Below are 14882 nucleotides of genomic sequence, written 5' to 3' on the forward strand. Positions count from 1 at the left end.
ATTACATACAAACAACAGCGGGGTAGCATGTCTGTACAAAGCAAAATTAGAAAACGTTAATAACTTCTCACTCCCTTAAAATTTAGCCACAAAAATACATGCACCAACTAATATGGAGTCGACGACACTACTTTAAAATCGCTAATTCCAAAAGTAATCCAGAATTTGAACGAACTTTTGCGGACATCGAAACGAAATGAACCTTCGATGTGAAATCGCCGACCGGGCTAGCCGGGTGGGTAACGTGCCTGCCTGGCAACCCAAAGGTCGCGGGTTCGAATTCCGCCTCGGGCTTGGATCAGAGTAGTGAAAGATCCTTGGGAGGTGCATTATGGCCACAGAAGTCAATGCGCCAACATCTAACAAAAAGAAATCGTGTCTTCCCTTAATAAGCCCGTGGGGGTGGTCCGACAAATGAAGCTTAACGAACTTAAACCTTTGCTTCATCACGATGGATTTTGTTAATTTAATAATTCGGCTCGATTTACCCCATCCATATGCCCAAAAATATCTACCAAGTGAGCCAAGCGAAGAATAAATTCCTCCTCCTCCCTGTCAAATTGTTCTGAGGGTGGGGTTTCCTTTTCGTTCACAAAAAAAAAACAGAAAAAAGAAAAAAAAGGGAAACTTCAATGAAGTCCTTCAAGACTTCTCTGGAAATCTTCAAAACTTATTTTTTACGACGTCCTCAAAAACGAACTGCAAAGTTTGTTTGCTTCCTTTGCAAACTTCCTACCTGTGGGAGCCTTTTAGCATCGCGCTGTCCCGGGGTGAGACCTTGCTGGCATCTGATATAAACGATTAAAATAAATACTTGACTTTGAAACCCCGCGTGCTGTCCTCGCTAACTACGTACTTCTCTTTTTTGTTGTAGGGTCCTCAAGGAAATTCTGCATCGCTGTGACCGAGCTGTTATCTATGTGTTCATCGCAGCCTCCTACACCCCTTGGTAAGTGGTTTTCTGCGCAACTTTCTCAACCGCAGTGGTCGGCTACCCGCGTATGATTGCGGATCGGTCAGTGACCAACGACGCGGATTCGCTCTCCAAGTAATTAAAGAAAACGGAAAACTTAAATAAATCGCGACCGCAGCGAAGTGCTCGTGGATACGCAGTAATATTCTGGCAGTCCTTATCGGGGAAACTCTTCTACTCCCACGTGGCCCTTACGTGTAAAAAGAAAAATTGCCACGTCGGTGTCCCGTTTATGAAATAAAATTTTAAAAATCGGGTGTGGATCCAATATTTGACTCCCTACGGCGAACTTTTACGAAGAAAAGAGGTGGTTGCTTGAAAGTGTCGGTCAGCTGCGCAGGTTGTGGTCCGTGTTAGGGGGGTAAAGAGACGTGTCACGGCGGCCCAAGAGCACATGCTGAGCTTTCCGCGAGTGACTGAACAAATATTGGAGCCCAAATGCAGGAACCTCCTGTTCGATGGAGTTACGATCGCTCATTTTATTCTAAATTTTGAAATTGGTTTTACAGACCGAACCGCGATGAACAAAACGTTGGACTGATCTCGCATGTTGGACAGTTCCAACAAGCGAGATGAGTCCTTTTTCTTTGAATAAGTAAGTTTTGATGTAAATTCTGAACAATTGACGATCCACGAGAGGCTTTGACTTCTGGCGTTGTATTCGCAGGTTACTACTGAAGGAAATGGAACCGAACTTCTGGGGACAGAATCTCTGGTGGCTCGTGTGGTTTATGGCCCTTCTCGGAATCTCCTACCAATACTTCTTCCACGAAAGGTAAGCTCCACGAAAGTTCCCTAAAATTATTAAAAAAATGAAAAAAACCTCCGGGCTCTCCAACTGCGCATCAAGGAGGGGCCAATGTGGGCCGAAATTACATTTTGCTACCCTAAAGTGCTGTCCGTCGTTTTAGTCTTTTGCGGCTGGGGCGAGGGGGGACCTTTTCAAGAACATCCGATTCTATATCCGCCAGGGCTGTAAATATGTGTAGCGCAGAATAACGCAATGTAAACCTTGGAATGATCAAAAAGAATAACGGTATTAAGGAACGATTTAACCCCGCGTTGTTTGGGGCTCTCGCGATGTCACGGGCTCGTTAAATATTTTCCAAAAATTATTCTTCTGATTGGAAAGGGGAACAGCAAATAATCTCTGTTTTTCCAAAAAATCTGCCGCGTTTTTTTTGCTCTTTCATAACAGGAATTTCTCGTTTGTTACGCTTAAATGTCAACCTTTTAAAAATCCGTAATAAATAAATAAATAAAATTAAGCGTACTACAAAAATAAAGATTTTTTTTGTTTTCTTCAGAGAGGTAAAAATATATTTTATTTATAAGAGGAAGTGCAATCGAGAAAATTAGACTCAACTTATTATATTCCTTTTCACGTATGAAAACGTCAAAACTTTTCATCCCTCATTAATGGTGCAGCCGAAAATATAGGAGTTCAGCGAGCTGAATTCGATTGCTGATTCCGATCTCCTTTTTTGCCGATGAGTGACGCGCTTATGTCAATGAAAGTGAACGATTGGAATCGCGAGCAAAGGAGGCCACCCTCTTTCGATACTGCCCCCAATTTTCTTTTTGTATGATTTTTATCCCCCCCCCCCGAATTGCACGATGTGTGTGTGTGTGGGAGGAGCATATCGAATTCTTTTGCCGTACGTTTTAAAAATCCATACTTTCCTTCAAGCGAATGCCCCCCTCCCCGGATTTTGTAACCGGATTTTGCTGTATATTTTTGGGGGTGCAGAAAAAGTTCGCGTCATTTGGTCTTTATTGATTTAAGAATATTACAATATTTAAAAGAATAAAGACATTTACTTAAATCATTTACGACTTAAGTATTTTAAAATAATATTTAATGTCGAATGTACAATATTTAGTTATTAATATTTAAATATTTAAAAAATATTTGAATTCATTTAAAATATTTAAGCTTATGTTTAAATATTTTGGAAGACTGTTTGATAAAAGCCTGGCACGTGCATGCATGCATGCTGTGTCAGGGCAATTGTAATTCATTTTCCGAATAAAACCACTTATTATTGCGCGCTGGTCGTCTTTGATGTCTTTTCAGATATAAAGTCCTGGAAACGACCTTCTACCTCGTCATGGGAGTGACCCCCGCTGCTGCTATGATTTACATGGTAAGTGACCTCGAAAATAACCGCCGAGAAATAAAATAAATTCATCGAATTCACTTTAAAAATATAACAATAACATTGTCGAACCACCTCCAGCACTGCTGGTGACCACAGCGAGAAACAACCTGGCGTCACAGGAGACACAAGGAGAATATGACAACATCAACCAAAAAACGTCCACAGAAATCAGATAACGAACTACCAACCATAAGCGCTGCCCATGAAGACTTGGAAGATGAGCGGGCTACTAGCTCTGACACAGACACCTTACAGCCGTGCCGAGAGAGCAATTGCCGATCAGGTTCTCTCCCTAAGGCTAGATCTGGAGACGCTTATGGAGAAACCCTCAAACAGAATCACTACGAGGCGAAATACCCCAAGTTTGGCTCTGTATGGGACATATTCTTCTGGACTTGCACGTGGAACAGGAAAGGACAAAAGCTAAATGAAAAGCCATGACTAATGAATTAAAATCAAATGCCACAGGGCTCCCCGGTTCCTACGCGGACGTCCTAAGCACCCCTACGACTGAACACAATGAACCATCTAGAAGAAAGCAACAGAAGAAGAAAACCATAATTCAGGAGCTCAATCTGGTACTGCTGAAACCAACACCAGAATCTCATCTCGATACCAGCTAGGCGGTGAAGTCAATGGTAGTAATCAAGCTTGCAAATGCCTCAAAACAACTTGAATAAAGTCTATCCGAAAGACGCGCAATATGGGAGTGATAATGGAGACAGCGGCTAAACAAGAGGCGCAATCCAATCCGTCAACCGCAACCTTGGTCCTTAAAGCTAAAGCCCCCCCCCCTCTTGGGGGGCTTCAGCTTTAACGACCCCATACTCATTTATGATATGGACACAGAGCTAGCACTCGATCAGGTTGTCAAGGAGATTGCATAAACCTGCGAGACATTTATGGTGCCCAAGGAGTCAAGGATTGGATCAAACTTAAATATCGCACGAACTTATTATTATTATTATTCAGTTTATTAAGCTTGATTTCACCCCCGTACAGCTGGTTGTCTAAACTTCGTCGACACATCTCGGTAATTGGGAGGTGGAAGCTTCTCCCAAAGCGTGGCTTGCCCTCAAACTACAGGATCGTATCTTCGTCAAATGGGGCAGCCACCGCTTTAGAGAACATGTTCCTGACCCAAAGTGCTTTGGGTGTTGCCGATTTGGGCAGACAACGCACGCATTGCTCCCAGACAGAGCACACCTGCGGTCATTGTGCTCAAAAAGGCCACAGTTTAATCGAACGCCCAAAGAAGATTGTGATTTTGTCTGTGCCAAATGTAAGAGCGCTAAGCTAGATTCCAAATATTATTATTATTTCTCCTAGGAGACACTCGGTTACAGCCACTGGCCAGGGGTGATGATACATATTCAATTATGTTACAATGCGTAATACAATTTTAAAATACGTACATGAAATACATCTTATCTAAAATATACAATGCTTGAGTTAGTAGACATCTGCTGAGGCTTTTACCACTTAATTAGTATAAACAGGTAAAATCTTAATACTGTTACATTTGAAGCATACCTTCTGATTTAACGTACAGAAATGGGAGATTCAAACACGAGTATTAACAACAGAACAGCGTAAAACGTGAGACAACAGGTATGACAGCGGTACAGTGCAATAGAAATAAAAACTGGAGAGTTCATTTTACTGTTTCCAGAAGTCTGTTTCTTCTGTGGAAGCAGAGTGGGGTGGGTAGGACATATATTTCTTGATGAGGTCGGGATTCCTAAAGTCCACTGGCTCGTGTCTGCCATCACAAGGTGCTGTATCTGTTTTCTTACATCTGTATTTGCAAGTAGGAGTTTTCAAGGAGTTAATATTGTATGATTTGCATGTGCAAAGCTTTTCAGGGTTGATATTTAGGTTGCTGAATAGCTGTATGGTGTTTGCTGGTAAGAGTCTTCCAAGGCTATCCAACTGTGTAAATGCAGCTTTGAGTTGCGGTTTATTATCTGCAACTCATCTTTGTTTTTTTCCCCCAGGTGTTTCAACTCAAGATAGCAAATGTTCGATATGTCTTAAAGCAAAGCGGACCCAACAAAAAAAAAAAAAAAAAAAAAAACCAACTATGGAAGCATAGAATAAATCCTACAATACAAATTCCATGAAATTCCTACGGATTAATACCCAACGCGCTCGGGTTGACCAGATCAGATTAAAAGTGGACAAGGAGAATATAAGATATAATTCTCCTCCAGGAGCCATACACGCACTCGAAACAGGTTAGAGGCTATCATCTAACCTACAAAATAGTAGTTCAAGTAGAGCATGACACCCCATGGGCTGTCAGGAACAGGCTAGGAACAGCTATACTGCACTCACCATGACACCCCAGCTCAAACCTCACAGTTACCAAGACCACTTCTCTTTGCTCTGCCTGGGGGGTGTGTGTGCTCACATGGCTCTTACCACATCATCTCATCTCTATGTGTTGCCACCTGGGGGATGATATTATGATAGCCATTAGATGCTTTCAAGCAGTCCTGACCATACTTCCTAACAGCAAGATTGTTATGGGAGCCGATGTCAATTGTCGCTCCCACATGGTTCAGTAGAACGAATGATAATGCGGGCATTCGCAACGGACAGCGCCTGGATGAACTTCTCTCCAACTCACCTTTTGACATACGAAATCAGCCAAACAACTTGCTCACCTTCTGAAATATCCTGTGGGAAGCCACCATCGATGTTTCCATCGCTAGGAGATCAATTTCCCAAAAAGTCTCCGGTTGGCGGATCAACGATGATTGGACCACCTCGGGCTACAGGGCAATTACATACAACTTCATCCGTTCTATTCATGCCACATCCATTACTAGATATGAATTCAATCGCTACGAGGTTTAACGGGCGGATTGGGACTTCTCTCCTTCTAACCTCCATGTGGCACTATAGATGCCCGATGTAAGTAGTGTATGAACACCAGAGGAAAGTGACAGATATTATCGCTAACGTATCTGACTGCTCCATCAAGAGAAGGAATCCCAGACCAGGCAATGTCCAGTCTGGGATTCGCTTTCCCTTGGTACCATCCGAATACCAATGTCAGCGATGCTTCGTCCACTCTAAGCAGAAGGCATTCCAGCGGGCACGTTCCGGGCCCTTGCGTGAGGTCGAGCCACTGCGGCAGGCTAGGAACAGCTATACTGCACTCACCACGGAACGAAAAAAGGCATCGTGACAAGGTCTTGTAACCACTGCAAACGGAACCACAAAGATGGAAGGATATAGAAGAACGAATTACTTTTGGTTTCATTACAATATTTATTTAGATCTTCAAAAAGCTTTTGATTCGGTTTCCCACGAAATATGTGATACGTTTTCTGAAGTGGTTATAACAGGACTAGCTCTAAGGTGGTTTCAGGACTATTTAAAAAAAAAAAAAAAAAAAGCATAATTTGTTATAATGACGTTTATTCGGAAAACATTAATATACAGAGGGGTGTTCCACAGGGCTCTTCTCTTGGCCATTTCCTATTTAGTATATTTCTTAATGATATTTGTATATCATTAATACAATAAATCAATTAATATAATTATAAATTAATTACATTAATTAATTTATTGTATTAATGATCAATTAATATGATATAATAATAAAAAACAAAAACGGTATTATTACATATCTATAATATCTTTATTGCAATCAGCGAAAATAAGTAAATTTTCCATGGGTGCCTGATGCAATGCCCATAACTGCAAAAATGCTAGGGGTTTAACATAGAAACGAACTAAAACTCTAACAACAAAAAAATAAGTTGTAAACACATTAAAACAGATTTTGATTTTTTTTTCACAATATCAACAAGCCCATCAAAAACAGTGACAGTCACTCGGTTAAAGACGAGAACTGCTCCGTCTTCTGTATGCTTTGTCCTCAATGAATTTCTTGTAGTCAGTATCCATATCTTGGACGTTTTGGAGCATCTCCATTGGCAGGAATCTGTCACTCTTCCTGAGTCTCCACGCCACGGACTGTAAAGAAGGGAGGGCCCTCAAGGGTTTCGGGGGGATTCTCCAATTACAAATCTGACAAAAACTTGGCGTATTGATTTCACCCGCTATCATTTTAATGGTGATGAGGAAGCGAAGGGTGAAGATCCGCTCTCAGACTTTTCTGCAGTTTAGAAGTTTGGTCATTTCTGAAGTATGTCTGAGAGGTGGAAATTTGTGCTTGAAGAGCACTCAGCGAAGAAGCCAGTACTCATCAGATGAGATGGTTTTTAGCGTGGTTTTTGCTGCCGACGCCCACATTTCAGATCCATAGGTAATGACTGGCTGAAGAAACCGGTAAATATATTGAAGGATGAACTTGTCAAACAACATCTCCTTCATATCACTCTGTGACATGAAGGTGGTGTTGTTTGAGAAGCCATCTGGATCGGCAGACCTTGTTGTGAATATCTGAGACATAGTGTTTAAAGCTGAGCTTAGGGTCAAAGATGATCCCGAGATCTTTGTGCTTGGTTACTAGAGGGATGGAGGTTCCATGAATTTTCAGGTTTAGTTGAGTTGGGTGTGATTTGAGCGAGAACACCATTTGTGCAGATTTATTTGGGTTAATCTGGAGAGAGAACTGTACTAAGTACGTAACAAGAGTTTTATTTATGTGTACAGGAAGCCAAGTTCAGTATCCTTATGCTGATGACATGAAATTGTACAGGGAGATTTAACCAGTCTATGGACTGTGAGGAACTACAAAAAGGTATTAAATTGATTTTCAACTAGATTAAAAGACATGGATCAAATGTGAATATCGATAAATGACATGCCAGTACCATGACTGGTCCCCGTAAACAATTAGTCATCTGTTAAAATTACATTTTGGAATCCGCACACATTAAAAGAATACACGAAATTTTGGATTTCGGGGTATTAAGAACCAGTTATGGTTCTTTTACACCTCTCATATTATTAAAACAACTGCCACAGCATCTAAAATGCTTGGATTAATAAAAGGAGCCTGTTTTGATATACCAAAACTGATTTATACTTCTTTCGTTCGACGAATTCTGAAGTACGCAACGCAGGTGTGGACCCCTTTTGGAAAGAACAATATTCATATGTTAGAAAGGGTGCAAAAATTCTCATCAGGTATTTAGCCTCTACACTTTTATTTGTACAATTATAAAGAATGCTGTAGAATATTCAACCTCTCCACTTGAGCGATAGAAGAAATATGCTTGATTCTATCGTACGACACTCGATGCTTCGAGGTAAAATTGATGCTCCATTGCCACTCTCACGTATCAACTTTAATTGTCCACCTGGGCTTTTGAGGGAACATAACTTATATAATCTTACCAAATTTAGAACAAAACATCTGAAATTTGAAATTTTCAACAGAAAGCAGCATTTTTAAATGAAAATAAAATTGATATTTTTATTAGCAAAAACAGCGTTAAAATGAATATTATAATCTGATTTTATAATTCATAATTAAGGTTTCTTCATCGATTATTCCTTCATCTGTAAGGTTTCTTTTTGTATTATTTTAACGATTAAAAAATACATTTATCATGTTGATGATGAAGTAAAATTATATTTGTTTTTTAATGCTTTTCCTTTTATTCAATGCATTATATTATTCTTTTTAATTTATTAATACTACCTTATTATTTATGGTATGTGTTTAATATTTTTTCTACTCAAGATTATATATGTATTGCATTTATTTTATAAATATTTAATTTACCGAAGATTATTTTACATTTATGTGTAATAATTGTCTAGCAAACTGTAAATCACAAATGTAAGGCGTTACGCTGTTATTGCGATTGGTAAAAAAAAAAAAAAATAAAGAAAAAAAAATTATATCAATAAATTGAATCGAATACACCGAATTGAACGAACTTCGCATTATCGTAAATGGAATTTATTTGGTGAAACTTCTTTGGCGCACCCAAAACAGTTTTCACATGCGTCCGTGCATTGACAAAAAATCGTCACGAAAACGCGACACGAAATCACTTAAGCCGTACGTAGCAGCGACGCATGACGCAATCAGTACTCCTACAGCGCGATGACGGTGCACTCGCACGCGTGTCGCGTTTACGTTTCAAATCGCTATATCTCAGCTTCTAGCAGTCCGATTTTAAAAATTTAAAACCAAAATATTTCTTCCGTCCTTCTCTACCGTAATTCATAAAAAATTATAATTGAATATGCCGAAGACTGATAGCGTATAGAGCACGCATGCATGCAATGCGACCACCAAAACCACCTCTATTGAGTACACAAGAGAGATCTGTACAAGCTTTGTAATAAACTTGTAAAAAATAAACGTTTCAAAAGATTTTAAAGAAGTTTCACTTAACTCTCGCTATGCGTGCTCATCATAATCTGAATGCTTTCAATAATTTGGATGTTTGTGTATTTAAATACAGATGTAAATACACAAACAACCAACTCAAAGGAATTCTTTGAAATGCACCGAATTATTTAATTTGTTTTTTATAATACTGTACGTAAACATTGTCATTATTTTATTCAAAAAATAATGCATTTTTTTAATGAAAGAAAACAAAAATCCCAAAAGGAATTTCGCTATTAGTGAAGTGCGCGCTCAAAATTTAAGGCCTGCCGACAAATCCTATTTGGCCATTCTACTTTGAATCTCAATGGACGGGAAAAAAGGCACGTGCCCAGAAACCTGTATAATTTTATGTACAATTAGACTTTACTTTAAAGATCGACAGAAAACCTATAAAGAAGTGAACCTGACCGCAATATCCGATTTGGCCAGACATTGCAGTTATAAGCACACTTCACCACACTGATTCTGCGCGCATCCAGAATCAGTGTGGGCGCGTGAAGTTGCATTTGATTATAGATTTCAATGTTATCGGCTGAAATGCAGAATAAAACCTCGGCTGAGCAATCCCCTCCCTGAAGAAACAAATCAGATCCCAATTGCTGCAAGACAAGCGGCACACCGCAGTGTTCCGTTGGATTCTGGTGTTAGTCTGTAATACCACGAGATGGATACTCAAATCAGGCACCAATAAACTTGTGGAAATTGAGACGGACCATCATTATGGGCTTACAGGACAAGGGAGGGGAGACAGAGGCAGAAGGGCTGGTCTTCCAGTGAGCACATTGGACTCAGCCATATGCTCATCTTATTCTCGCTAGCGAAAATCCTGAACAATATGTGCCTGTTCTTTCGTTAAGCCACATTTTACTTAACTCTAGCCTGTTATCAACAGGAAAGATTGAGGCACAAATTTTAAAAGTCTCCCAAATACTTTCTCTTTATAAAAGTGCTGCCACTGTGGACTGTGTGTGCAAATAGCGATGCTACTTGGCCGTTATAACTTGGCTTACTGTTTCACAAGATGTCCCTCAAGGTTCGTCCTTGGGTCCACGTCTATTTATTTTTTTTACTTTAATGATCTGTCAACTGAATGAACAATGATTCCAACCATCCCCTTTTCCGCGAGATGCGGCCACGGAAGTGCTCATTAACCATAAAATGTAACGATGGATGTAAACTTAATAAAAATGGCCCAACGAACAGTCCAGAAAACTTTCTCGAGCAATATTGCAGATTTTAGCAGCAATTCATTTAAAGCGATATAACGGATTACAAAAATCGATAATTAATTACGGTATCTATTTTTCATTAATTATCGATAATTAATTATCGGTTTTTAATAATTACCGAGAGATAGATAGAGACAGAGAGAGAGAGGGGTTTACTTCGTAACGTCTATCAGTCGATAATAACGGAGTTTTAATTAAATATTTTAATAAAAATTAGAATTAATTAGAAATGTGGAAGTCTTTATGTCTTTTTGTAATAGTATCGCAAAAAAATTAAACGTATTAAAATTATTTTAAATATAACTTTTATTTAATAAATAAACATTATTTAAATCCGAAACTGTTTTTAATTTCCCGTTATTCAGTTTTTTTTTTTTTTTTTTCAAGATCATATTTTATAAAATTGCAATCGATTCTTTCAGAGAGAATGTTCCGGTCTTCGAGAGCTGTCGCTAGGAGGAGCTGTGTACATCCTCGGGGTCGTGTTCTTTAAGTCGGATGGGAGGATACCGTGCGCGCACGCCATCTGGCACATGTTTGTGAACGTCGGCGCCACGTGCCACTTCTACGCCATCAGTAAATACCTGATCGGAGCGCAGACCAGTTTCCCTGCCGAAAACTGACGAAGATCCACGAGGAAGCCCGACCTTCGACGACCACGTGGGCAACACTCTTTTCACCAAAAGACATCTCGGGGGGGGGGGGGGATCATCGTCGTGCTTAATTTATTGCCTGTCCCTCGTACGCGATGTTCTCCGCCCGTCGGGGTATTTCAGCTGACTTCGGAAGTCCGAGTCTTGTGGACGCCCGATTTTATTTAAGAAGTTAATTTTCGTGCTCGTCAGGACTGCGCCGTGTGTTACGGAGCCACGCCATGTTAAACGGAGAGGTCAAATTATAAAGAAACGTGCCGCGCACGTTGGAAGCTGGCAGAAGTGGGGATATTTTTGAAAAGGCGGTTTTTGTTACTCGGCAATGCCAATTTCCAAAAATGATAAATCGGATTCGCCTCTGTTTGTATTGGCCGGATTTTAGTCGGGAAATCTCATCCCCCTCCAGCCTTCGTTTCTTCTAAAGTAGGGGTCGTGACGGGGATGGGGCCTCTAAGCGCCGTTGGAGGCAATGTTTGGAATCGCAACGAATGGAGTGTCCTTCCAGATGCAACAAACGGTTTTACTCCGAATACAAAGGACTTGGACGCTCTGTATTGGCCACGTCGATGACCACCCCGATGGGCACCCAACATACTGCTCCGTCATTTGCTCGTCGCATAAGCAGCCGACGAGTTCAAGAATTCCCCAGATTCGCTGCGGAGACTTTGAAGTCCGGAAATGTTGCGTGAGCCGATGCACAGTGCAGCGGACGGTGGTCACGGGGACGCGATCCCACGAAGCCAATCTGGATCGGTGGCCATTCGAGTGTGGGTTCGGTTCTCGCGTCTTCGGCGCAGTTCCGAAAGTTCTCTTGAGGGCAGTCTGTTCGGTTAATGGAAATTAATATGACGGGGGCTCTGTCCATTTTGTAAATCGCTGTCTCGTGCAGTGACGTATTAATCCGTAAAATCGTACGGAGTTCACTAGTCAAAGGGATTTTTGTAGAACAGCAACGTCAGGTTTCCCTTCCAATTGGGATGGGATTCGGCGCACTTTGCGCATGTGTGAAACCGAGTGTGCGAACAATTTCTTGTCGCCTGTCCGGTTAAATTCATCTTGAAACGTTTTTCACAATTTTTTCATCTTTTGTACCGGAGCTGTTTGTTGTAAACCATCGAAATTTGACAATAAATCGCCTTCTTTCATTATCCTGCTTTGCTCTCTTTTACTTTGCATTCTCCTCACTTAGCACAGTCGAGGGACAACGCGTTCAACGCAGGGGAATAGATGAGCTGACAGGGGAATGAGTCAGTGCCAGCGCAGCTTCGTACGTGGGAAATAGTTGCACTTCAATGTTGTTGTTGTTGTGTCGGTCGGGGAAATTTTTCCCCCTCATTTTGAACAATATGTAAAGAACTAGAAGCGAATCACCCTAATAATCCCCAACACACAGTGGCGGATTACCCATTAAGGCAATGAGGCACGTGCCTGGGGGGCCCGAGACTTTCGAGGGCCCCAAGGCAAGACATTTTTCTATAGTGTTCTAAAATAGATTGTTTTCAGCAAACATAAAAATCTTGATTAATTTAAGCGAAAAATTGAAAAGTACAAAATTTCAATTATTTGCCGCATAACTTTTATTTATTTTTATTCTTTTTTTTGTTATTATTTTTGGGGGGCCCCCCCAAATATAATTTTCCTAGGGGCCCCAACTATCCTTAATCTGCCACTGCCAACACAGTACAAACCAAAACGCTGGTCTCGACCTTTTCTTCAAGTTGCTGAAATATAATTAGAAACAATAATAAACATAAGCTTCTGTTCTTGGCTCCTACTGATCACCGTAGCCTAGTGGTCAGGCGCGCGGGTGCATAATTACACGTGCCTTGAGTGACCGGGGTTCAAGCCCGTGACTGCTGAATATGGTGCTGTTTCTTGTATTCTGTCTATCTTGTGAACTCCTCTGACCATTTGGTCGTCCCGGAGTATAAACAGAAAAATAATAATAATTTTAACACGATTTCACGCAACAAAGTTCCCTGACCCCGACCCTTTAGTTTTCGCACTCCAAACTGATTCGCATAAAAAGATTATTTTTATCAAAAAACGTACGGATTGTGGTCGAGTCATCTTTTCTCTTAATCTAATGAATATTTCAAATTTAGATCCTTTTGTTAAAATTCATTCTTTCGTACGGTCATTCTTAGATTAATTTTTCTTAGGGTGATGAAAGGATACAATATCGCGTTTAGATGTACTCGTAGTAAAAGATTATTAAAGTGTTAAAAGGACCAACAGCTGCTCGCGTATAATCGTTGTAAAATAAGCGGCAATTTCATTCATTCCGGGAAGGAAATGTGGTTCATGTGGACGCTAAAGAGAAGCGGGCCCATCGATTTTGGATTCAAAAGGAAAGGCTCAGAAATGTGGCCGTAAAGTGATACGAACTCGATAATGCCGTGACGTAATCAGAGAGCCAGTGGAGGATTCGATTGGTCAACCCGGAAGAAGATTCGAGTTTACCTTTTAATATTTCGCGGTTAACAGAATCGAAAGAGCCTTGAGAGATCGGTGCAGTGCATACCAGAGTACCCAGCGACCCCTTCAACTTCAACAAAATCCATAATGTTCGGCGCCAAAAAACGAAACACGAATGGTGCGAAGTATTTTCGAAATACTGCTGGGGGTTGTCATTGGACGACAGTTGCGAGCTTCAAATTTAGATCGTTTTTGCGTTGGTGTAAAAGAGGAAGTTTCAAGCGATTAGGATACATCCCAGCGGTAAGTGATTCTTCAAAAAGGAAAAGTATTTGGTTTAACAAGGGGTGGGGGAGTAAGTGTGATGCGCGACAATGTAATTAAAATTTATTAAATCTCTTCGATCTGATCGAGTAATTTTCATAAAACAAATTATATCGAAGATGTCCCCCCCCTTTTCTTGAATACACGCGCCGACTGCGTTCGTCACATTCGACGCACCTTTTAAAGTTCGTTCAGTTTGCCCACGTGGCGGGGGTGTGTGAGCGTAACCGAACAACCTCTCCGTTCCGTACGCGCAGGTTGCACCGACGTGGTTTTGTGACGATTGCGCAAAGATGGGGGGGAAATCGGCTCCGCTTTGTCCGAATTTTTGAACCGTAAACACTCGTACAATGAACTGTACGGGGGATCAAAACACTCCCCTCTCGTTCGTCCGTGTGTGGCTTCGTCAATAACCGATTCGTAACAACCAACCGACTCACACGATTGACCTTGAATGCCTTTCGTGCGATTGCCCATCTGGCACAACTTGGGGGGGGGGGGGGGGGGGCGACGACTGAATTTGTTTAAATTTTAAACAATATCCGACAACTCCTTGAGTAAAAATAAATAATTCCATTTTAATTAATGAGCTTCCCGTAATATTTGATTGTGATGAATACAATCTGGACCAGGTCCAAACCCGAATATCATCCGTTTACTCGGCCCTGCTCAGCGCACAATCGAAACACACTAGATTCCCCCCCCCCTCCACCCTCTCCCTCCACAACTGCCATTTTGTCTCCCGTCCGCCATCGGCTGAAACTGACGGGAATGTGGCTCGAACGCTGGCTC

At 41.0% G+C, this 14882-nt stretch overlaps 1 protein-coding gene across 1 annotated transcript in view; it reads left to right on the forward strand.

Annotated features, from left to right (window-relative positions):
* The window catches only part of LOC150076631 (monocyte to macrophage differentiation factor 2-like), a 104421-nt gene extending 92072 nt beyond the window's left edge, over window positions 1–12349 (forward strand). Inside the window, exons 4-7 of the mRNA XM_090386207.1 lie at window positions 875–949; window positions 1641–1748; window positions 3051–3120; window positions 11118–12349. Of these exons, the coding sequence (XP_090242333.1) occupies window positions 875–949; window positions 1641–1748; window positions 3051–3120; window positions 11118–11318 (454 nt within the window). The 3' untranslated portion in view covers window positions 11319–12349. The remainder of the gene's footprint in view (window positions 1–874; window positions 950–1640; window positions 1749–3050; window positions 3121–11117) is intronic.
* The last annotated feature ends 2533 nt before the right edge of the window (window positions 12350–14882 follow it).

The sequence above is a fragment of the Mastigoproctus giganteus genome, chromosome 12 (assembly GCF_048544385.1).
Source record: "Mastigoproctus giganteus isolate SK-2022 chromosome 12, ASM4854438v1, whole genome shotgun sequence".
NCBI lineage: Eukaryota > Metazoa > Arthropoda > Arachnida > Uropygi > Thelyphonidae > Mastigoproctus > Mastigoproctus giganteus.